The sequence below is a fragment of the Balaenoptera musculus genome, chromosome 9, assembly GCF_009873245.2.
Source record: "Balaenoptera musculus isolate JJ_BM4_2016_0621 chromosome 9, mBalMus1.pri.v3, whole genome shotgun sequence".
NCBI lineage: Eukaryota > Metazoa > Chordata > Mammalia > Artiodactyla > Balaenopteridae > Balaenoptera > Balaenoptera musculus.
In genome coordinates, this window is record NC_045793.1 from 9,927,768 (window position 1) to 9,954,511 (window position 26,744).

General features: G+C 35.9%; 1 protein-coding gene across 2 annotated transcripts in view; it reads right to left on the bottom strand.

Moving 5' to 3' along the window:
* Positions 1-24,435, bottom strand: part of CNTNAP2 (contactin associated protein 2) — a 2,064,798-nt gene extending 2,040,363 nt beyond the window's left edge. Inside the window, exons 1-2 of one of the 2 annotated variants that reach the window (XM_036864011.1) lie at positions 24,220-24,435; positions 23,347-23,676 (exon numbers count right to left, since the gene is read on the bottom strand). In XM_036864011.1, coding sequence (XP_036719906.1) covers positions 23,347-23,443 — 97 coding nt within the window. In that variant the 5' untranslated portion in view covers positions 23,444-23,676; positions 24,220-24,435. Of the gene's footprint in view, positions 1-23,346; positions 23,677-23,796; positions 24,027-24,219 lie in introns of those variants that run through there. The other variant, XM_036864010.1, reaches the window with a different exon arrangement.
* Positions 24,436-26,744: the final 2,309 nt, after the last annotated feature.

Genomic DNA, 26,744 nt, shown 5'->3' on the forward strand with positions numbered 1-26,744 from the left:
CATCTCTTATTAAACATCCAAGAGAAACTTAATGGGAGATACTGTGGGTCCTTCAGATTTCCCAACCTCGAGTTGAAACACCTGAAGTAATGGATATTTTCAGTGATAGAAATGATGAGTTAATAAATGAGAATCATAGTTCAAACGTTCTACATCCTACCTATAATGAGGTCCTACTATCTACCTAATTATTTCCCAGATCTCCATGACATGGTTACAGATATTAGACACTTCAAGACAGAGAAACATATGACAACAAAGTGAGGTAATATGGTGGGGGGTGGTTTTAGTTGGAGGTATCAGAAGGCTGAATGAGGACACCGGAAATCATTTTAGACACAAGTTTGAGAAGGAGACAAAGACGAGGAAAGGAAGGGGGGGTTTCAATATGTCAAAGAATTTTGGTGCATTTTGTCAAGGGATTCAATATTGTTGTCACTTTTTCTTTGACAATCCCCTTCTTGATATTTTTTTCCCTTTTCCATGCAGTATGGAAGAAGTTCACGTCAGGATCTTGAGTCATTCAACAGGAAGTAGTCCCCACCATCCATCCTGGATCTGTACAAGAACCCTCTACTTCTTTATCTATCCTTTAATATCACAGAGAATGTCTCATTTTCTCTTTTCTAGTTCATCTGCTAAAATGAGTTATCTACCACCTGAGTTTTTGAAATGGGATTTTCTTCAGCAATTGAAGCTAAATCTATTTAGGCAAACTCTGAGACAAAGCAGGCATTCCACCAAATTAAAGATGGTAGAGAGATAGGCATGAAAGTGTTACACTTGGGGAAGTGAGACTCTTATAGCTACCCAGACGTTACAACAATGAGCTAATAGGAATAGAGTGAATAGGAATGCTAAGTCCCTAAAATCACGTATGAATTACATGTTAATTTTACACAAAGATAATGAAAAGAGAACTGACATTTGTGAAATACCTACATTGTGCCATTCACTATACTAGTCACTTTAATATATGTCATCTCACAGTCAACTCAATAGGTATTATTATTCCAATTATTTTACAAATGAGAAAACTAATGTTTGTAAATAATAAAACACATCTCTTTTCACAGACTTCTTTAACAGAGTCCCTTAGTTGAATCTGGGGTGTCTAATACAAAATCTATCACATTCAGACAGCAAATCAATATTTTAAAAATAACGGACAGACTAGATGAAGGAATGAGTGTGTTGATAAAAATGGATGAAAAAACTCATATACCACACATAGAATTTTAAAGAAAATTAATCATAAGCACAAAAGACACTCTGAGGTGTGCAGAGGTCTGTTGCAATGGGAGTTTAACACATCTTCTAATATGAATAGATCAATCATAATCTTTCTTAATGATTTCAGAAATCCTTTTTAATTTAAAAGCCAGTAGTCAAAAGAGAGTTTTGACATCAGTAAGATGAAATAGCAAAGAACAGTGATCTTAAGCCATTTAGAGGTGGAAAAAGCAGCTCCAAAGACCTGATTGGTCACTGAAATAATAATCAAAATAGTATATTTAATAAATGTTTATAGCCATTTCAGTACTCAGCATAATTTTACATGGTCTTTGGGTCAAGAAGACATGATATATGTAAGTTATTTACAAATATGTTTTTAAAGATTTTTTAAATTATGTCACTTCAATGAGGTGAGTTTCATTTATAAAGAAATTTCAACTATTTGAACCAACAAATTTCAACTATTTGACCAACAAATTTCCTCATAATGTACACTAAATTAACATTGACACCCCTATCAAACACACACACAGACATACACACAAATGTGTATCTTAGAGATACTGAGAATTAGACATGTTATTTTCCAAAATAAAAATGAACTCCAACATCTGGGTGTTCAAAAGTTATATTTCTTACTCGTACACTGCAATTTCCCTTAATATGTGTGAACGATATTGTCTGTACTGTTCAGTATCCAAGCTCATTTCATGGACATTTCCATTATTTCCTTATTTACAAATTTAATAGCAATATTAAAAGATCACTTGTACGAAAACTACATAGTAACACATTAAGCTCTCACTCAGTATTAACAGCAACAAAACATTCAATAGCAAAAGTCAAGTGATTAAAAAATTTTGAGATAAAAACATGAATATACCTAATAAATCTATGGTGGACTACCAACAATTCTGTATTCTTCAGACCTTTCATACCATTTCAAAATTCAATGCACAAAACACATTATATTTTTCAGAGAGTAAAGAAAGTTGGGAAATATCATTTCACACCTATTTCTTCATAGAATTCCCAGAAGAAAAATGTGAAAATGACAATGTGACATTTGTCATCAATTTACAGCTGACGTTTTGGTTTTAGAACTTGAGAATGTTTATTCTCTTAGGATGCTTTTCTTACATTCTGCCACACATCTGGCTTTAGTTTCATAATATACAAGAAATGTACTTTATAAAAACAAAATTCAACTGAAAAAAAATGTCAGCATAATTTGCACAAAAAATTCTCACTATTAATATAGATAATTATGGTATTCTTGAAGAAATAGTGACATAATCCTTCAGTAATCTTTTAAAGAATTATATATTTAGGTAGAATGTGGTTTTTTCTCCCTTAATTTTTATAATTTACTTTTCAGTTTTAATTTTATTTATAGTTCTTTAATTTAAATTGGAATTACATGCTACCAACAGAAAGCATCCTTGGTCCTACCTTTTGGCAAACCACTAAGTTTGTGGTACAAAAAATTATTATTGGTCTTTTTTATTTTTAGTAAAAAACTCTTCCACAAGTGTTTCTATGAAATTTGAGGCTTTGTTTTTAACAAAATTACATATATATTTCATCTTTGACTCAATAACAATGTTAAAAAGACCTTTAAATCATATTTTAATAGTAAAATTAAGAGTAAACAAAAGGCTCACATTCCTCTTTCAAGTACTAAGTATTTCTTCATGTGTAGCAGAAGATGAAAAAGGAAAAAAAAATGTACCAACAACATTTCAAAAAAACAAATATCCCACTATGCTCTTAAAAACGGATGAAACATCCCTATCTTCCATGTGTCAGGTAAGTGGGTATTTAAATAACATATTACCTTTTCCAGAAGTATATATTATGGTCTAATAGGATGCCTAAAGTTATACTTTTAGAGCAATTTCATGATTAAAAAATATTCACTCAATTATTTACTAGTTAGTCCTAAGATTGAATAAAGTTTCCAGGCAAATCAAAATGCAATACTCAGATTGCAGATTGTAGAAGTGTATTAGTTCTGCTTTGGTGAGACTTGACAGAGGATGCTCCACTGTCCAAAAAAGTCCAAAGAAAAATTAGGAAATAACTAACAGGGGAATAACCAGGTAGTTGGTATAGGTCACTCGGCTTGTATCTAACATTTTCTCCACCCAAGGTTTGAAAGTCTGTTTTCCTATAGTAATCACTTATAAGTCCCATCATGAGAAGTAGCCGTGTATTTTCTTCTTAAATCACACAACACGGTGCCGAAGTGTTTCACCTGCTCATTGCGCTGAGATTCACGTCAATTCACCATGAACAATGACCCTATTTTGACATCTCAAGCAAACCACTGCCATGTAAACCAACATACACCCAACAGCGGAAACCAAATCGCTGGATATTGAAGGTGAGTGCTGGCCGAGGGGATAAACAAGTGTGAGGCTCTCAACGGCCTCCACCTGCTCCCAAGTTTAGAGAATGAGCCCACGTGGACATTATTAACATTTGTCAGGAGACCCTGCCTGCTAAAGAACGCAACCAAACCAGACCAAAGGAACCAACAAACCAACCTACTCACAGTTTTTGTGAAACGAAATCCTTTGGGAGATCACAGCATGAACCTCCTTAATACTCCTTCCTCGGAACCCCTCTGAACCACACTGAAGTCCCCTAAACGTTGAAATGCAAGACTTACAGCAACAGTGTCATTGAGTCTAACTTTCCCACTGTAATCAGTTTCTGACATTCAACACCTCTTGAGGATAACTTAAGATATAAAATATATTACAAGTAATGCTTTGCAGTCCCCTTGGGGGTTGATTATCTAGGAAAGACTGATCCTGACTGTCTTTTTTAAATGGAAAAACTCACTATATTGGCATAAATGCCACGTAATTTATGGGAGGATTACCAGACTATTGGTAGGCATCCCTCATGCCCTATATAGTAATTTCTGGTCGTCTACGATGTAAAAATCACACCCAATTAGTAATAAGAACGGCATAGAACACCCTGATCAATCTCGTTCACCTTATCAGATCTTTTTCTGTACATCTACTCACATAGAGAAATGTTTTTCTATTTATAAGTTGAAATAATATAAAGCAATAATAAATAATAAATAATTTTATGTCAGTAAATGAATACGTGCTTTACAAGCGTGACATCAATGTGGAGTTATCTGCATATCAGTAAACAATATTTTTATTATGATACTGGAACAAAAAAATGCATACACACACTTTATCAAACATGAGAAGAGTATTCTGGTAATTGAGATTAGATGGATTTTGGTAGGATTCTACCAGTCTTAACAGAGAAAGGCAAGAATTCTTTCTTCCTTTGTGATAATCTATAATAATGACTAGCTTTACTTAGAAAGCATTATTTCTAGTCTACTATCAACAGCATAGATATCTTGTTATTATAGTTTCGTTTAGCATACCTCTAGAAATCTCTACAACCTGGAACAAGTTATCTCACTTTCTAGGACTTAATCTTCCTAATCTTTATAATAATATTGCTAATACATAACATTAGTTGAGAATTTGTTCTTGGTAAAGCAATTTGTTAAGCATTTTAAATGCATGATATTATTTAAACTTCATTAGTACCTTGAGATTCTATCCCAAACTCCTGTTAGAGATAAAAGCAAGACTGAGGTTTGGAAGAGACTCCATTCTGTTCTGACTGGAAAGTCTAGGAAACTAGAATCATAGAATTTTTTTTTAATTGTAATGGGCTTTAGAGATAATCTAGTTCAATTCTCTAAAATTTTAAATGCAAAACTAAAATTTAGAGAGATTACAGAAATTGACAAGCCTACGCAACTAACCCATTTACCTATACTTTTTGCATGTTTTTCCCCAAACTATATCACAGACGACACTACTGTACCTTCTCTTTACACACAAAATATTTAATAGTGTGATATCATGATTTTATTTTTTTTTCCCATTTTCCCCATTTAGAGTGTGCTTCTTAATTTCAAAATAAACAAGAAGTTTGTTATGGCATCTTTCATTACAGATTCCAAGTTTAAAACCTTGCTACTCAATGTGCGGTTCATGGACCTCTCTCAACATCAGCATCATATGGGAGCTTGTTAGAAATGCCACATCTTAGGTCCCACCCCAGACCTACTGAATCAGAATCTTCCAGGTGGTTCATGTGCATAATAACAGGTGGAAAGTGCTGCTTTCGGAAGTTCTTACTTCTTTTGCATCAACTTCCTCAATATCAGCCCCAGTAATGGCCAGTGTTGACTAGTACTCAAGGGCCAACAAACATCCACGTATAACCTCTTGTTGGCCAGTGTTTTAAGTATACTGATCAACTGCTTAAAAGCATCCTTTTGCATAGACTATAATCTGAGATAAAGATTATAATTTGAGATATAGACACTGCTTGGGTTTGTTACAGACACACAGTCATCTAGCACTTGCAGGCTGTGCTTTATGTCAAATGTGAAGGCTAAGCCTTTGATGTATGGTCCATGTCGAAAAGTTAAGCTGCAAAAATACTGAAAGTATAAAAACATGTATATCAAGCTCTATACTGCTCTCTGTTTAAATTGGTATATAACTCAAATTCTGAAATAACCTTATTTTAATACTATATTCCTTAAAAACAAACAATCGGTACGGAATTAATTGTAATAAGAAAACAAGGTACATTTTCTAACAATCCTTGGAATTGTAGCGTTTATAAATGCATACATCTTTAATAAAACCACTATCCACCCCAAAGTATACAACAATCCAACTAACTGAAATCTTACTAAGATGAGAAAATCTTTGAAGTATAGAGCACAGCAATGCCAAAGGTCAGTACTTAAGAATATGATGCGTATTACCATTAATCACATTAAAAATAACTACAAATATCCTGTAATTATTGAGTTAAAATACCAATATGACATATTTTGTGAAAGTATGTTATAATTACATTCAATATTATATACTTCTTTAAAGTCTGCTATAAACAATACACTTTGAAATGTATGTTATTGAGGAAACTGCCTCTTATAAATGACTGCTATTTCAATAGCCTATATATATATATGTGTGTTAAATGATCAAAGTTATTTCTCTCCTTAGCAAAATTCTCTAAGCTAAATACCATTGAATTATTAGAATACTAGTACTGATGTTTCTAAATGAGTCTGGAATGATTGCTCATGTAGACAATACTGTCCAGGAACAAAATAATATTTTTACATAATGAAACAAATGTTCCTTTTTGATATTAAAATTATTTAGGCAACACATATTGACTACAGTGCAATTATAAAAATGGAGATAAATTTCTGAAAATCATATACATATAACTATATGTTAAAGCACTTAGTTCGCTTAACATTTCTACCACTTCCTCAACAGTTAAAAATTAGACTTTAGTAAAAAATGTTTTGGATTTACTATTGTTCAGTTGTTCTTGATTTCTTTTGGATTTAAATGTGTTTTGTGTCAATGTATTAAACAATGAATTTAATTTTCAGAGAGAAAGCAGAATTTAACTTCTTTATGCCTAATATCTCAGGGTCTGGTGAGAAAGAACAAGTTCTTTGATATAAAACAGTCATGAATATTTTCTCTTATTGCTAATTTTTATTATTTGAAGAGATGGGGACCAGTGATTTTTCTCTCACTAGTGTAACCCAGTTTCCTTCGATCTCACCTTCTATCTTCCTGTTTGATGGGAACAGGCAGAAGAAGAGGCACACAGATGATAAAAAACCATGAGAGGAACTCTGGACTTGTTTTAAATTTCCCAGAGGTAAAAACAGAATGTTGACCTTTTTCACTCTCTCCTTTGTCCTTCTTTTTCTGTAAATGAAATTGGAAGTCCTCCTCCCTTTACTGAAAAAGAATATTCAAAATTTGAGGAGAGGAAGAAACAAATATTTTCCAAGTTGGTTGAAAAGACTACATACTAATAAGTCTTTAAGTCTCTACAGCCAGGGATTTGGAAATTGGAAACTGTGAAAATAAATATCTAATACATATATTCTACCAATGTCAGACAGAAAGTGATGAATAAAGTCACCTGGCCTGACTCAGGCTGGCTACAAGGCAGGGCCTGGACATGGCCCAAGGGCTCTCCTGAGCCCCAGGGAAGAAAATGACAAGAATTCACTAGGAACTATTGACAGGGCCTTAGACTATGTCTCAGAATATAATTTTCCAGTGACTAACTTTCTCCAGCATTTTTATGATCCTATCATTTCCAATTCCTACCTTCCTGTAGCAAAACGTAACTTTTAATTTTGCCTGGGCCTTTGCAAGGCAATTACGTAGCTTTTATTTTTTTATTTAAAAATTTTTTTTTTATTTTTTAAAAAATACCTGAATTATTAGTTCCTCATAAGCTCACCAGCATGGGAAGGACTCTTCTAAACCCATTCTGCGTTTGCAGACACATGGATGTACCCACAGACACAGACCATACGAGTTCCCGTGTTTCTAAGCATAAAACATAGTATGCTGTACGTATAACTTCGTAAATAGCACTTTTCTCTTAATAATGACTTAACGAATGGATGTCACTCCGTACAGAGCAGCTCCAATCACCATCGTGATTATGTGCTTCTTTTTCTGCACGTGCACATGTTTCCTTGGGAAAATGCTTTAGTATAAGTAAAGTTGCTTTCTAAAAAACCCTTCAGGACAGAGCCCCTGTCTCCATATTCTTTACTCCAGGGCTTACCACAGTGATCTATTTTCAAAACACCCTTAAATGTTTCCATTGACAATGAAAAAAAATGTCTATAAACAATTTCAGCTGAACCTCCAAATATCCTGAGCACTGATTTTCAGGGTCTAAAAATAATATCACTGTTTGATTTCCCAGCTTTCTAGCTATTTGGATAGTCACATTCAAAAATGAAAAAAAAAAAACCTGTCAAATTTCTTTTTATACTTTCCATCACATTTCAGAAAACAAGCTTTATACCATCTGCCCATATGGCTGACAAGTTACAGTAAAAATGTTTATGCTTTTGGATATGTTCCTCATGCCCACAAGCTCTCTAATTTGCAAATGTTGTGGTTTTTCAGAAACATTTGTGAGTAAGGTAATTGAATACCTACTACATTGTAAAACAGGCTCTCCTAAATAGATTAATTATTTTACACTGCTTGAATAATTTCTCCCTTACTTTTTAACATGAGCATACTTTTAAAATAAATGACTCGAGTACTAACATCGCTGTGTGTAGAGTATAGCTGTACTTATATTGTTATATAACAAATGATATATCCAATTAATATAAATGATATATGCACTACTTCTTTCAATTAAGTCTTTCTTAATATATTTGAACCATATTGTTATCTCACTTTTTGACCATTTACATGTGGTATTATGTGAAAATTAAATAAGATACCTTTGCTAATTATTCCAAATGTGTCAGCTTCCCAACTAAATTATGAAATAAATGTCTGAGGCAATTACACATAATTTTGCAATATCTACATAGTCTAGTCTAGTATTACAGAAGCTATATAATAAATATTGAATGCATTAAAAAATAACAAAATTACTAAGATTAATCTACCATCATGTGCCAGTCACTACATATCCTGTATTTAATCCTTCTAGCAAGACTTTCATGAAGGTACTGCTATTTCATCATTTTAAATATTAGAAATCTGAGGCTCAAAAATTTAGATAATTTGTCCATGGTCACTGAAGAACTAAGCCAACAACCAAACCCAGTCTTTCTGACATGAAAGTCTGTGCTAACAACCACTATAAGATATTTTCCACAAGAATATGTAGATTCTTTTAAAGAAACATTCACACTTTTACCAAATTAAAGTCAACACATTTCAGCAGGTATCCAGTAGAAAAATAATTTTCAGCAATGACTACAGAACATTTTATGACGGTGATCTTCATTTTAGGAGCTTCTAGGATGAGATACCCTTTCATAGTAAAGGACTATTTATTTCACATATTTAAGGAGATTAGCTTTGACAATAGAGGCCTCTTACCATAGATAATAAACAGTTAGGAACCCTGCCATAGAGAAGACCCATAGTATTGAAACTCACGGGCGGTGAATACATACATAAATATATAAATAAATAAACACATACATACATACATACATACATACATACAACACCCACATATAGTATTCTGATTTTTATTTGCTTCAGTGAAGTCTGCCTAGCCAAATCTGCCGTGTTACATTAAATCAAGGTAGATTCCAACTACGTCTAGTTCATATAATCAATTAACGACAACTGTAGAAAAACAAAACAGCAAAACAGAAACAGATAAAATTTTCCATAATATTTAAAGACTGAATATACTTTAAAAATGGCAATTAAGAAAAACCTTATCCCCACCCACGCTACATCCAAATCTATGCTGAGCATTCTATGTGTAGTAATGTATATACTTTCTTCTTGAACATCTTTATTGGTGTATAATTGCTTTACAATGTTGTGTTAGTTTCTACTGTATAACAAAGTGAATCAGCTTTACATATACATATATCCCCATATCTCCTCCCTCTTGCGTCTCCCTCCCACCCTCCCTATCCCACCCCTCTAGGTGGTCACAAAGCACCGAGCTGATCTCCCTGTGCTATGCGGCTGCTTCCCACTAGCTATCCATTTTACATTTGGTAGTGTATATATGTCCATGCCACTCTCTCACTTCATCCCAGCTTACCCTTCCCCCTCCCCGTGTCCTCAAGTCCATTCTCTACGTCTGCGTCTTTATTCCTGCCCTGCCCCTAGGTTCTTCAGAACCATTTTTTTGGGGGGGGATTCCATATAAATGTGTTATTGACAGATAGTGAAGTTCACTCCTAGAGTGTAAGATTTTCTCTTTTTTTAAAAAAAATTATATGTAACTCACATATAACACCGTATTCGTTTCTGGTGTACAACATACTGATGAGATAGTTGTATATAGTATGAAACTCTTACCACACCAAATCTCGTTAACATCCATCACCACACAGGTACAGAATTTGTTTTCTTGTGATGAGAACTTTTAAGAGCTACTCTCTTAGCAACTTTCAAATATGCGACACAGTGTTATTAACTAGGGTCACCACGCTGCACATCACATCCCCAGGACTTATGTATTCTATAACTGGAAGTTTGTACCTTTTGACCCCCTTCACCCATTTTGCCTTTGTCCTCAACTCCCCACCTCTGGCCACCACCAATTCTCTGTAACTATGCACTTGATTTATTAATATATTGTTTTTTAGGTTTCACATATAAGTGAGATCATACGGTGTTTCTCTTTCTCTGACTTATCTCACTTAGCATTATGTCCTTTAGGTCCACCCATGTGTCACAAATGGCAAGATTTCAATCTTTTTATGGCTAAATAATATTCCAATATATCTTTGATATATATATATATATATATATATATATATATATATATATCACATCTTCTTTATCCATTCACCATTCAATGGACACTTAAGTTGATTCCATATCTTGGCTATTGTAAATAATACTGCAGTGCATATATCTTTTCAAATTAGGTCTTTTCATTTTCTTCAGGTAAATACCCAGAAGTGGAATTGCTAAATCATATGGTAATTCAATTTTTAATTTTTTGAGGAACATCCATATGGTTTTCCATAGTAACTGCACAGATTTACACTCCTACCAACAGTGAACAAAAGTTCCCTTTTCTTCGCATCCTCACCAACACTTGTTAGCTCTTGTCCTTTTGATAAGAGCCATCCTAACAGGTGTGAGGTGATATCTCATTGCCCTTTTGATTTGCATTTCCCTGATGATTAGTGTCGCTGAGCATCTTTTCATGTACTTGTTGGCTGTTTGTCTTCTTCAGGAAAGTATTTATTCAGATCTTTTGTCCATTTTTAATCAGACGGTTTGGTTTTTTTGCTATTGAGTTGTATAAGTTCTTTATATATTTTGAATATCAACCCCTTATTGGATACAGTAGTCCCCCCCCTTATCCACAGGGTATACGTTCTAAGACCCCCAGTGGATGCCTAAAACCATGGATAGTACCAAACCCTATATATACTATGTATTTTTCCTATATATACATATATACCTAAGGTTTAATTTATAAATCAGTCATGGTAAGAGATTAACAGTAACTAATAATAAAACAGTTATAACAATATACTGTAATAAAGGGTCCATAACTTTTGCAATTTGAGGTGCAACATGAAAATTAGAATGAATTTCTTTTTCCTTCTTCACAATTTCATGGATAGAAGACTCATTATTACTGTAGGTTTTAGCAACCTCGGCATGTTTTCTTTCCTCGGTAAGTTGAAAACGTTCACCTTTTGAAACTTATGGCTTATCTCTGGCATATCCGAACTACCAGCATTGCTACTGTTGCACTTTAGGGCCATTATTAAGTAAAATAAGGGCTGCTTGAATGCAAGCACTGCCACAGTCAATACAGTGAATTGAAAACCGGGACAGTCAATCCAATAACCAGGTTGGCTACTAAGTGATTAAGGATCAGGATATGCTGGACAAAGGGATGATTCATGTCCTGGGCAGGACAGAGCAGGATGGCACGAAATTTCATCAAGCTACTCAGAATGGTGTTTCCATGATATGAAGACTACTCAAATTGCAGTCATATTTTCCTAATATACTTTGGGCAAAGAACAGATAATAAACTGAAATTCAAGACTATGTTGCCTTTCACTTTGAGCAAATAGATGTAAATCAGCCTTTAAAATAATGTCAAAAGCCCTGTTACTTTTGAACAACAGTCCTCTGAAATACTTATCTGTTTCTTTTTTTTTTTTTTTGATTCATACAGACAGTCCAGTTTCAAGGCAGTATTTTTATAATACGAGGATTACTCCTTACAGAGAACTTTATTGTAACTAGTATTAAGTTAAAATTATATTACTTCTGATTGCCATGCTTTTAGCTATAAGAATACAACTAAGAAAAGAAATCCTTACTTGTTGCTACATCCTAGCTATTTGCACAATTTATACACAGAACTAACCCATCAATTCAATTCCATTATATTTATTTAACAATGTTTATATACCTAGAAATGTTATAGGTAATCTGGGGGATATAAATAAATATATATCATATATTTTCTTTTAATTGATATATTAATTAGCTATCTACAAAAATAGTGACTATTAAAATTATATTTAATCAGACTTTATGATATCTGTCTTCAAATACTTTATGGCAGTAGAATATGGGGTAGATATTAAGCTTTTATTACCTTAAAGCCCAGCTAGAACTAATGGCAGGAGTTTATGAAAATGTAGAATTTTGTGTTAGTATATGGGATAACTTGATAAAAGTAAGAACTGTATAAATGTGAAATCAGTGAGCTTTAAATTTTTTGAGCATCCTTCTGCTTTGAGTATTCTAAAAGGGAGGTAACAGACTAATTTTATATGATAATTCAATGCAACTAGTACACTACCTAATATGGTAAAAGATGTTTATTGAAATCTAGTTCTTTTGATACAACCACACCCTTAAATCTATTAATCTAAGAACAAAATGTAGGCTGTGTCTGTGCAAACTGTGGGCTAAGAGAAATGGGAGTAACTTGGACTTCCCTGGTGGCACAGTGGTTAAGAATCAGCCTGGGAATTCAGGGGGCACGGGTTCAATCCCTGGTCCAGGAAGATCCCACATGCCGCGGAGCAACTAAGCCCGTGCGCCACAACTACTGAGCCTGCGCTCTAGGGCCCATGAGCCACAACTACTGAAGCCCCAGCGCCTAGAGCCTGTGCTCTGCAACAAGAGAAGCCACCGCAATGAGAAGCCTGCACAACACTGCAAAGAGTAGCCCCCGCTCGCCACAACTAGAGAAAGCCCACACGCAGCAATGAAGACCCAACGCAGCCAAAAATAAATAAATAAATAAATTTATTTTTTAAAAAAAGAAATGGGAGTAACTTGTATTATGAGTAGGCAGTGCTGGGGAATCACTGTAAAGGATATAAATTTTGAAACAGATTTTGCTGGATGGTCAACTTTGAAAAGGCAAGGCTGGAGGATATTTTTAAGGATGTGGTGCAGTATGTACAAAGTTTCAAATGTAGGGATGAAAAGAGTTAATTCAAAATATAAACACATGGAATATAAGCGCCTACTTTTTGTATTCATCAAAGGATATTTTTGTTATATTAAAAATCAAAATGAAATTCACTGACATTCTATAGCAACTTTGACAATATCAACTAATATGCTAGATTAATATACACTAAATATGTGTAATTATCGAGTTTCTCTGCAACTACCTCTATCATTTACAAGATTTTTTGACAATTTAAGCACTCTATTTAAAGTACCTGTTAGGCACAGTAATTATTTTGTTGACATCTGTCTTCAATTTGCATGCAGATTACAGGTATTTCTTTGAAAAAACGTGTTTTGAAAAGGGCAGTCATGCTTGGCTTTTAATGAGTCTGACCAACCATATGGCTTAAGTGAAGTACAGAAAATGCTACAAAATAGAGCCATGTAGGAAAAGGGTTGGAGAAGTTGTAGAGCTTTCACAGCATGGTTTCATTATTTCCCTTGAGATGGCAGATTAATATTCATCTATAAACAATGACAAACAAGTATCTGTGTTTTATCATTTAAAAATAACTTTTCTTGCCTTCCTTTAGTGTCAGCAATTTGGGTAATTTCTCACTCTAACATCAGATAATTGAAGGTAACTTGCATTATTTTTCATTGCTCTATCCCTTGAAGTCCAAATAGCAGAGAAACTGCTTATTATCAGCTTGATATCTTGCCTGCAATTAGACCAAATCACCACAGGGAGGTGATGGTACCTCCAATCTGCTCCAAAGTTCCGAGGTTCGGGCCATATATTAGATTTTTCTAAATCAGCATAAATATAATAGGAAAAGGCATTTTGGGAGGGAACAGAATTTAAGAAGGCATAAGACAAATGTGATTAGAAACAGCATGTTGTATTAGAGAATTTGCAAGGATTTCAGTATGGCAAGGTTATGGGGTACAAATGTTGGCTTAGGGGGAGATTACATTAAAGGGACAGACAAGAACCAGAGAAGTGGAGCACGGTGCCAAGATTTGTGATTTAGAAAAGTATTTCTGGCATAGATATCCATGATAAACTAGAGGAGAAACATTAAGAGCAAGGAGGCATACTAGGAGGCTACTAAATTAATGCCGGAGAGAAATGCTGAAAATCTTAACCATAGCTGTGGTGACGGGGATGGAGAGAAGGGAATAGATACGAGGGATATTTAAGCACTAGAACTGACAACTATTTTTGAGACAAATATTTTCCCACTGCCATTAAAGTAAAAGAAGTTTTCCTCTTGACAAGACTCTCAAGAAAAGTTTTACGGTTTAGACATCACGTGAAATTGATACTCAAAACAATGGTTATAGATTACACAGGTATCATCTTTTAACCTTTAGTAATGGCAATAATATTTACAGTTCTGGATACAGACTGCAAAATTTCCTGAGAACCAGTTTAAAACAGCTTTTATTACTATCTGACAAAGCATTTTAACAAATATTTTCCATAGATTTAAGTAAATATTTTCACCACATGATTATTATAATTATGCTAATAGTACCCAAAAGATAGAATTGCATTGTAAAATCACTTTATTATGAAGAAGTAGAACATAAACAACATTGTCTGCATTATTATTTAATGTTATCATTGAAATACAAACATTATGACAACAGGTTTCTTTCCCCTATAACTCTATACAAGAAGGTAATTAACCCTTAAAATATTGCCTAGATGCAAGCTGAACGTCAGTATTAGAGAACTGGAAATCAATGACGTACTATTTCACTCATCCAGCGGCACTAGGGTTAAGAGCACCGGCTGTAGGGATAGACCATATGGGTAGCCTGGGCAAGGTACTTCATTTTTCTGTCTGCCTCAGTTTTCTTACCTGCAAACTGAAGCATTGTTGTAAGGACTAAATGAGTGAATACATCTAAAGAGTAGTGCCTGACCTGAAGTCTGCAATCCACAAATATGGGTATTCATATCAACTGGCAACAATTTTAAAGCATAATAATGTCTATTGATGCCTGAAGTTCTGGAAAAGGGCACTAATTGTTTGGTGCTGAAAATGTAATGTTATTACAGATTTCTAGAACTCAATTAGAAAATATTTATTAAAGAAAAGATATACATTTTTTAAATTTTTTTTTTTTTTTTTGCTGCATTGGGTCTTTGTTGCTGCACACAGGTTTTCTCTAGTTGCAGTGAGCGGGGGCTACTCTTCGTTGTGGTGCGTGGGCTTCTCATTGCGGTGGCTTCTCTTGTTGCTGAGCACGGGCTCTAGGCACACAGGCTTCAGTAGTTGTGGCATGCGGGCTCAGAAGTTGTGGCTCATGGGCTCTAGAGTGCAGGCTCAGTAGTTGTGGTGCACGGGCTTAGTTGCTCTGCGGCGTGTGGGATCTTCCCCAACCAGGGATAGAACCCATGTCCCCTGCACTGGCCAGCGGATTCTTAACCACTGCGCCACCAGGGAAGTCCAAGAAAAGATATGTACTTTTTGATCAAGCACCCCAGTCTTTGACATCAATTCCACACAAATAAACCCATCAGTATGTAAATATCTGACAGAGGCTGCTTATTTTTGCATTCTTAATAGTAGAAGCAATGTAAATACCCAATTATGACACACTGATATTTTTGACACAGTATTATCTTTGTCAACTGACATAATAAAATGGTTATTCTTAATTCCATACTCCAGACAGCCAAAAAGCATAGCAAACAATACTAGCATCTGCTTTAAACTAGCCATGAGGAACTTACCTGCTACTGTCAAGATATCTGAGTAAACCTCACATATACTACAGATGTGCATGAGGTAAGATGAAACTGTATTCTTGGAGATTTCATCACTACCATTAAAAACCTCTTCTACCGTAAGGCAGACATAAATTCTTCTAAATATTCTTTTCACATGATAACATTTAATATTAATCATGTGATTTAACTAACAATGAGTGTATTTTCTCACTAACAAAAGTCAGCTGAAAAACCGCTGGTGATGATATCATACATGGCATAAGTAAAAAATAAAGTTTTATTTTATAGATCAAGTCTCCTGAGATTATATGTGGTTGTCTGGTAGACTGTGTCCAGAAGGATTTGATTCTGTGGCCATATTTAGACTCACTGAGAAAAAAAATGCCATGATAGATTAGCAACATTTGCCTTAATGGTGGCATCAAACTCATGTGTTATTGTGACTACAGGCATGCAGGGAGAAACAAAAAGTCTGGATCACGTTTTCTTAGATCAGTTGACATTAAAAACATTAAACTAATAGCATAGTCATTTAATCACCTGAAAAAACTGATATTCATATATGATTTTCCAGACATTATTTTTGTTTGAATCAAAAATTTTTCAAATAACTACATACATTCTATAAATGTCAAGCTTAAATTTATTAACAAGTAAGTAATTTAATGAAGAACAGGTCACTGTTCATGTGTAATTAACAAATTTTAAACAAGTGATACCCCTAAAATATGCTAAAACTTGGCCACATTACATAATTAGGCTGATTTTTTTTCATGTAGTTCTTCCGTTCATATATTTTGTCCAGTATCTGAAAAGTATCTATAGAGTATATGAAGGTAAATATTTACTTACAAGGTTGTTTAATAACTTGTTTCCCATAAAGTAAGAGATGAATGCCTAGTAAAATGAGTTAACAGAGTGATGCATTTTAATCAATATACAATTTATGTTAGTTCACAATAAGCATTTCAGTCTGCATGATTTACAAGTAATAATAAGCGTCTTCCGTTTTAAGAGAATATTCTTACAGATAAATGTATTCTTTGGCAAAGCATGGTATTTCACCACATAATAAACTGTTTTGTTAATTCAGAGTGTAGGTATTTACTTTGCCCATGTATTCCTTTTAAACAATACTATATCTTACAGAAAAACCCGAACGAACTTTTGGGCCAGTCCAATATAATTGAATGACTTAGCTGACATTGTTATAGTGGCTGGTAGAAAATTACGGGTCAAGGCAAAATGTCTCTTTTTATGTCCTTTTTCAACATGACTCTAACTGCATAGAAGTAAGCAAATCCTTGTTGAATTTAATTAAGCTTTATGTAACTTGATTCCAACGTAGATGCACCACACAAGACAGCAGCAGGAAGCCTGACTTTGAAGGTTAACCTTTATCGCCATTTTCTATGATTCGCATTGATCACTAAGACCACCAACCCACGGCAACAAAGCAGGGGTGAAAGTACTGGAAAAGGGAAGAAGAACCTTACATATCTTTGGGGATAATTTTTCCTGGTAAAAAATATTCTCCGGAACTAATTTTACCTCCTTACTAAATATGAAAACATTAAAGAATATATCACTATGTATGTTTATGAAAGCATTTCAAACAAATGTAAATCATAAGGATAATGTAGACTATGGCCCTCGGGAGCTTGCCGGTATTTTTCAGCACTTTTACAGTATACCAAAAATGTGATCTCTTCAGCAAGCAAACTCAGAGCCAACGAATACATCTTTATTTCCAGATTTCCTACTATCAGGGGAGGTTTTAAAATCTGGATGCTATTTTAAAAAAAAATCAGTTACTTCAAGCTGTTATTATGAATAGTCTACCCCAAAAATGAACTAAGTAAGAGTTTAACAAGCTCTTTTTCAAAATTTACAATTAAGGAAATTATCAACTTGGTCTTCAAAATGCAAACGCCTCCTTTTTTTTTTTTAGAATAATTGACCCAACCCTTCATAATTGTGCAGTAGGAACACGAACAGCAAGTAACTACCAACTCAAGGCATGTCAAATTCACCTGATACTTAAATGGAAAACATGGAATTGAATGTGTAGCCACTAACGTCCATAACCAAGATGTGTTTATAATGGTAATGTTATTAACCATAGATAAAGAAATGCTTTTTTAAATGTCTAAAATAAATATCACTAATAGGACCATGCAGATATGAATGAACGAATGAATGAATAGAAGGGCTTGATGGTCATAGTTTAAGTAAATTCTCCAACTCAACCTCAAAGGGGAAAAAACAAGTCTTATTTCATTGCTGGTTTTTAACCACGTTCATTTAGTTCAATACTAAGTGAGCTTATTACTGGCAATTTTAATATTTGGGGGTTTGATAGAGGACGATAAACAGCAGCACTCTTTTCTCTCCCTGAGTTCTCGATTAGAAAAGAAGCCACAGATGGAGAGCAAATATCACCCTTTACATAATAATTGCTAATACAGAGGAAAAGTACTTCAATGCGTGGCAACCATGGGATGCATCAACCTTAATTCTGAAGTTAAACAGACCTTCTAGCCGTAGGAAGAGGTGAACATCATAAGGCTCTCATATTATCAGGGAAGTTATTGCAGAGGCATAGCCTACTCTTGTATGTCTTTTAGAAGAATCTATACCTTCTGCAGGCAGCCTGGAGGGAAGAAGGAGGAAGGGCTGAGCTCAACTAGGTCCTTCTCCCAAAGTCACCTAACAGGTAGATCACTCTACCTAACCTGGGATGGAATTCGAACCGAATACCACTCACTGGAACGGTAGAGATAGAGGCTAAGAACGTTACAAGTGCAGTTTTCTCCACATAACAGGAAACATTAAGACGGAGAAAGAGGTTGCTTCTCAAAATCCCAACAGCATCTTTATTTGGTCAGAACGACAACAGACAGGTTCTCTAGATCCCGGGAGAGGAGAAGATGCAATGTTTTAACTGCGCACCCTGTTAAGAAGTAGTCTCTTTTAAGTTTCTCATTTGAAAAGTGAGAGCCTATATAAAGATCATTTCATCATTATTCTTACATAGTAACATGGCAAAAATGAACACATAATCTCTTTCAATGGCCAAATATGGGATGAATATAGAAATACATCTAATTTTTCTACAAGCTACTTATCTTAAAATGTGTATTTCTCTAGAAAACTGATAACATTCAATTTCAGGTATAGATATAATTATAGCACTCACTTTATTTCCATAACATTGTAGTTGTGAGGCTTAAATTATTATGTGCTCTGTTGTTTAACTTGGTACACAGTGATGAACGATAAAATAAAGCACTTCTCAAATCGATTAGATATGGGAAAACTTGGAAATTACACATTTATTTCTTTATCCCATTAATATCAATCACTACAGAGAGACAACATGCAGAAGTTGGTTCTCTATATGTTTAATATTTTTAAGGTAATCACCCACTGGATTTGAAATAAGAATCTCTCCCTATTCTGTACAACATTTACAAGAAATAAAATCTACTTTAAAAAAGAGAAGCAAGCCAAGGGGAAGTACATCAAATTCTTTTTATGTTTCAATCATGAAAAGGACACATCAAACAAGAAGACTTACTAGTTCACTTTTAAAGACTTATTAAGATTTTCTCTGGAAGAATTTATAATTAAGGGAAGTGATTTAAAATCTCAAAGAAGTTACAGACCTTGAAATGTCCTGCCAATTAGAATAGAAAAAAATATTAGAAGTGTGATTTTTAAATATATATGATGCACATCAAATAACTTTGATGTTATTTATCTAAAGATGATATGCTGTATGTTTATACCTATATAAAAGTTAATAAAAACTATTTTGAACTTGTGGATTCATTTTTTTACCTACTTTTTCCATGTATTGATGTTATAGGAGAAAACTTAGACAAAGATCCCTGTTTCCTGAATATCAGTGCCTACAATGAAATCAGGATTATATATTTCTCTCTAGTGAGTAAATAATACTTTTTATTAGTTTGCATTAAGTAAATAATGTACTGCCTCTTATCAATCAATAAATTTTGCTAGCCTAAAGCACTTTTTAAGTTAAATTCATTTTATTAAAACAAACTCATTACTGTGTACAAGCTCAGTATAAACTAATAGTATTTGCTTTTATATTTACTTATATATTTTACATTTAATTCAACTATTTGAAAGATACCATTTTAAGGGTGGTATATTAATAAAAGAGAGAGAAAATAGAAAAATATACTATTGTTTTGATATTGTTGGTTTAGTTACTTGAAATACTTGCACAAAAAGACTTATCTATAAACTTGTAAGCAACTTAAACCCCTTGAAAGACTTGTTAGCAAATATATAAATATACACATATTTTACATATAATAAATATATATCTATATTAAATAATATTATATCTCTATATATTACATAATATATATTTAAAGGATTTTACCATATGTATGTATATGTACATATTTATACACATTTTTACTTATATATGTAAAAACATATTTGTTACAAAGTATTGGAGCACACTTCTCAAATGTGACAGTAAGTGAAATGATAATTTAATGGCTATATAAAATAATGTAAAGTGATTTTTATCAGAAAGCACTGTTTAAGCCAAAATTTAGTAAACTTTGAGAACAAATTAAATTCACTAAATGTTAGCTCAAGCTCCTCATCATTTAGAACTGCACTGTCAGGGTCTTTCAAATATGTTCAAATAAATGCAACTCCCTAAGAGTAAAATATTCCACTGAAACTTTACATATGTGCCCTGTACGTATACATTTACAAGAAGGGAGGCTCTATGATTCCATGGGCTCAGCAGCAGCTCATTTCCACTATCTGCCAAGAAATTAAATTCCGCTTCTACTTCATCCTAGAGATAAGCTTCTTTAAAGTTTATTTTAGTTTAGTTACAAAATAGATAGTATTAACAGGAACAGCATATGTATATATAGTTCAATAACAGAGAAGAAGAAATAAGCCAGAAACCAATGTATATCTGAAATGGTATTGTTATCAAGTTTAAAAATATTACCTGCATCTTCAAAAAATGTCCATCATATTAAGTTATTTGGGGACCGAAAGTCTTAGCATAGACATCATATTTTAAAAATGGGTACCAAATAAAAACATTACTTTTAGATTTTTAGGCTACTTTTTGTCTTGTGATGACCTCTCCTGGTTGAGATGTTCATTATCTTACTTTCGTGTGGTTACCATTTTTTCTCTCCTTTGGATGCTTTTAGTATTAAGAATTTAACTATCAAACTTCTTCAGCGCTGCATATACTATAAATACAATTTTTCATTAAGGGTAGAAGTATAAATTTAAAGTACTGAGTACATGAAGCTCATTCTAATCAGTAAAATCAATATCAGTCTTATTATTTAATTCATTTCTAGGATGGGGGCAACTTTGAGTTTTGGTCACAATTTAGATTCAAATGAAAGAAAAAGTCATATTAATTAAGCCATTACACGTTTTCAACAATGAGGAATAAGAGCTAAATAAATAATCTGAATAATCGAACATAACTATTAACTATCTTAAAAGTAATGGCCTCTGCTCTTCTCTCTTCCCTGTTGCCAAATTCTAAGCTGTAAGAACTAAGAATATATTTCAGAAATAACAACCTTTCCATTCTTAAAATATACTAACCCAATGACTGAAGGTAAGCCATTCTTGACACACGGTGAATTTTTCAGATTGATTCATTACAATTAAAGTATACAGAAAGATCAGGAAAAACTCTGGCTGTGAGGGCCTTCAATCCGTGAACATAGTAAATTTAATGTATAATGAGTTTATTTTCTGAGAAAAGTGGCAATTAGTTCTATATAACCAGACCTTGACATGGAAACTGAAATTTCATCAGAATAGTTTTCTCAGAATCTAGTAACATGTTTATGTAAATATTAATACCGAGCATTAATAGCTGCACAATTTATATTTAAATCTATAAAACTGACATTAAATATTAATAACACATCATGTTTTTGAGGTTTAATCTGCTTTGGAAAAAACTATAAAAATTCATTTCAAGTTCATTACAAACTTAGATTACCAGTTAGTGGCTTCTCTATCTTTAAATGCAAGGAAAGAGAACCAAATACTCTACTTCGGAGAATATGTCAAAACAGTAATACTGGTTCATCATATGATAATATTATTTAGTAGATCCTTTAGCACAATTTATGAAGTCCTTTTTCAACGTTTATTCTTATCAATATTTACACACTGGAATAAGAGCATTACTATTAACATATGGACAAAGATGCATTAATGAATCCCAGGATCTGATAGACAAGAGATAGTACTACTTCATGTATGAATTCTGGAAAACACTAAACTTTTTTTCCTGCATGGAAAACGCTTATTTTCAAACTCTAAAATCTCCATGATGATTCTTTAACAAGTCGTCCATTCTCAGAAACAAGTATGTCTTATGAATATTACCCTAAGATTCCTACAGGCTATCTTTCTAGTATTTAACCCTTTCTGAACCAAAGGAGCGCTCATGCATTTCCTCTCTAGATGCACAATACGCACTTCTAAAGCAATGCAGACGATGGGCTGGAATCTTCCATTTCTTTCTACTCTTTCTAACCTCATGAACAAATGAACAATCTTTTCTAGAAAAACTAGCCAAAACACACAGAGATAAACATATTGAACAGCATCATTTTTTCTGAGAACTCTTTTAAGAAATCTGTTCATTACTGCATTAACGCTATTTTGCCCTGACTGTCCCAAGTCCTAGACTGCATTGCACTTAGCTGCCAGAGAATTAAAGCAATTTCAGCTACAATATTGGATTCACTGTCTTCCATTTTAATAAGCAAGTACTAAAAGGTCATTAACTTGGGGCGGGGGGGGGAGAGCGAACAGAAGTCCATAGGAGCCCAAAAGACGCTCCTTTTTCACTCCTATAGCCGTGCTTATTTAAGTTAAAACCATAAATAAAAATAAGAAACTTATTTTTGCCATGTTTTCACTTTTCATTCACTGACCTACCTAAGCAAAAGGCAATGAACTTCCTCTACACAAACACACCAAAGTGGAAGAATAACTCCTAAGACGCTGTCCCCGACACGAATCACTCCAACCAAGCAGTTGCCAACCAATCTCCACGACCAGAAACAACTTTCTAGAAACATCGCCAGCTTCAAAAACCCTCTCCCCGCAACCCGGAGCGCGGGGTTTGGAGTGTCCCCTGCTGCAGTGGCCGCAAGTGCGTGACAGAGGAGCCACACGCACACATCAGGCTGCGACACCTAAGAAGGCACCTCCGAGTCGGAACCCTGGGGTGGAACATCAATGCGGCACTGAAACTGCCCCAGCGCAGAGCGAGCTCGCGGGAGGGCTACTTACGGGACGTGGCGGGAGCCGTCCAGGCTCTGCAGAGGATGCTGCCGACCAGCCAGAGCGAAAGCGCTGCCCCGCAGCCGGCTCCCCGGGCCACCGGCATCCTTCGCCTCCCGGCTCGCGGTACTCCAAAGGCTCGCTGCGGAGAGACGCCGTCCGTCTCTCCGAGGGGTTCTCGGAGGGAGATGGGCCGTCCTCAGGCACGACCGAAAGCCAAGCCCCTCCTGCTTCCTCTTCTTCTCCCCTCACCCGCTCCGCGCTCCAGTCCGGCGGCGCTGGGAGCAGCGGGGCGGCCGCAGCCTTCCTCTTCCCTGCGCGCGGGTCTTGCCTCTCGCTCTGCGAACCAATGCCAGGGGGAGGAATTCAAACCGAGAAGGAAAGGGAGGGGGGAGCAGAGGGGGGGACACCTACCCCGCCCTCTCCCTCTCGGGGATAAAAAAAAGGAAAAAAAATCACCAGGGGACGAGGCGGAAAACCAGAAGAGCGGAGGAGGCAGAAGGAGCAGGGAGCACGCCGGGGACGGCGGTGCGGAGGTCGCCGCTGCGGGCGAGCGCTCCCCCGGCCGCTGGGCAGCGTGAGTCGGAGGGGTTTCCAGTCGCCCGCCAGCTCACACGGAGCGACTGTGTGTGCGCGGAGCGGAGCACGCAGCCCGGCGGGCGGGCGGGCGCACGCACGGCCTCAGCGCGGCGCGGCGCGGGGCAGCCTCTCCCAGGCGGTGCAGCGCGAGCAGCGGCGGCCGCGGCCGGAGGGCTGGGAACGCCGCCGCCAGCAGCGCCTGCGAAGCCGGGCGGCGGGCGAGGCGGGGGGAAGCCCTCCCTCCTCTCCGCCTCTCCAGGCCCCTCCCTGGCTCCTCCTTCGCCGCCGCCGGCTCCTCCTTACCTTACCCCTCCGGCTGTCACAAACCTTCTGCCCTGCCCTCGCCTCGCTGGGAAACAGAAGAGGGAAGGAACCCAGGGCCCCGGCTCCATCAGCTGGGGCGCGGGCCGAGGAGGGAGGCGCGCGCCTCTCCCCGGGCGGGAGGCGGTGCTGAAGTTGGGAATTCGCAGTGTGATCTTGGAACCCGGCTCCAACCCTGACTGCCCCCCACCCAGCTGCAGGAAACAGAACCCCTTCGCTCGGATGCCTTCTTCTCCTGTCTCTCCTCCCCTTCAGATAGAGATGGTACAGGCCCCGGGAGCTCCGGCCCCCCCGGGAACTAGAATCAGGCGTCCGACAGGCAGGTCTTCCGAGTGGTCCTAACACCAAGTGACGGAGCTGAACATCCCGACCGGAGCATCGGCGACTGCAGACGCCGCTAATGCAGATGTTTTCAATATGTAATTAATTCATACTCATACATATGCACACGTACACCCAACACTCGCTGCTGCCGGGAAAACTCCATTCAGGCAAACGCGCACACAAACAGATACAAACACAAAACTGACATCAGCAGGCATACGGGTAACTACTTCAAGGTATCTGATGCATTGCAAGTACGAAGAATTACGAATATCTAGGGAGACCCAGATTTTCTTTTCTCATTCAGATCATTTCAATAATAAATCTCAGGCTCTTCTCCCTAGCTCACACCTCTCCACACACCATCCTCCATACAGTTTCCTTCCAGCCAGTGTACATATAGTACTGGGATTCTCATATGTCTGCAGAACCAATCCTTTCACTGACTCTACCGACACAGTTAAGAATTATTGGTCATCTAACTATCTAACGATGTTTAGGGAGGGCTAAGGAGGAGGAACCATGTCTTTCAATGTTATGCCATGAATAAGCGTTCGCCTTTCAAGACAAATAAAATGTTTATGGAGACTTGCCTACTCCTGGAATATACTCTGAGTTTAATATTATGGTTATTTCTCAGAAAGGTCCACTGTAGACAGTGCTGTGTGTTCACTGCATAATTTGTATGATGGTAATGGGCCTGATTCAGCATTCTTTATTAGAGCTTTGTTTCCTATTGATTTAAAGGGATGTTTTGTCCTAGTAAGAACTACAGATTGGGTACAATCTGGAAAATGAAGACACACACAGATGACTAACGGGGGAAACTGCATCCTTGTGCTATAAAACTCGCCTCCTATAAAATGATACAGTAAATGCCTTCTTATGGAATATAAAATGCCCTTTTTCTATTTTAATTCCCACAGACTGTCAGAAGTCAGTGAGCGCTTGCAAAAACACTGTGGTAGAGAACTGTCGTCAACCATTTGTAAGAACTCAAAGAAACCAGTCATAGGAAAAAATACTGTGCAGGAGCAGAACTTTTCAGAAGTCAATTTTTAAACTATGTCTATTTTAACCATTGCACTAAATGCCACTGAAGTAGTGTTCAAGTTTTTTAATAGAAGAATAAAAGTGGAAACAATTGAAAGTATTACCATTTCAGTATCTCAATGGTGCTATTCAGTGGGCATCTAGGTACTGAGTTTAAAAAGCTGGCAGTAGATTTCTATTTCATTGTTTTGTAACAGAAAATGACATACCTGAGGGTGTTGCTTTCCTACAAAAACATTCCGACCAGTTTGTAATCATTTCTCTTAAGGAGTAAAAACAAACAAAACAAAACTTTGTTTTAATGACACATGTAACCACCCTGCATCACCACTGTGCTATATAGTATGGTCTTACTTCATGCCAGTGTGAGCTAAGACCCTGCCTTCATCAATTTTCAATGTACTTTGCCCTGTTTGAAAGTTAACAATGTCACATTCTTTGTAGTGCAACTACCTTTGCTTGAAATTTGTGTTAACTGGATAACGGACATTGGAATTCACAATTATACTTAAAGAAATAAGACTTCAGTAGTTTCAGGATCAGACATTCCTTACATTCTAATGCTACATTCTCCGTATCCAGTTCACCCTTTTCATCATTAGATATTAACATTAAGAAGATTCTTTTTGACTTCAATTATAACTCTTAATGAGAAGGTAGGAAGTCCTAAGCCCATGTGGCCTAGTCAACCTTTAAGAACCTGTAAAACTGAGAAGCCAATCAATGGATTCAGGATACTTCTACCAGAAGCCTATTAGATATAGTAAACATGGACTGTCTTATTCCAGAGAGTGAATTCATCATGGATATGTGCATTACATTGTATTTGAAAATAATCGAAGACGGCATATGATGAAATGAAATGTTTCTTTAGTTCAATATAAGAATATAAGGTCAATCAAAGTTTGAGAATAGTAAAACTAAGTGGACCGAAGGCACACAAAGAGAAAACAAAATCATGATGAGGAAAGAAGATGGGCAAGTTGTATTATTTTGGAAGTGAAGTAATATAAAATAAGAAAGGATAGACAATTCCTGTTTCCCACCACTCACGTCCTCTTTTCTTCTTCTACAGAAATTATTGGGCTTATTTTTTTATATTAACATGACCCCATAATTGGAACAAGTTA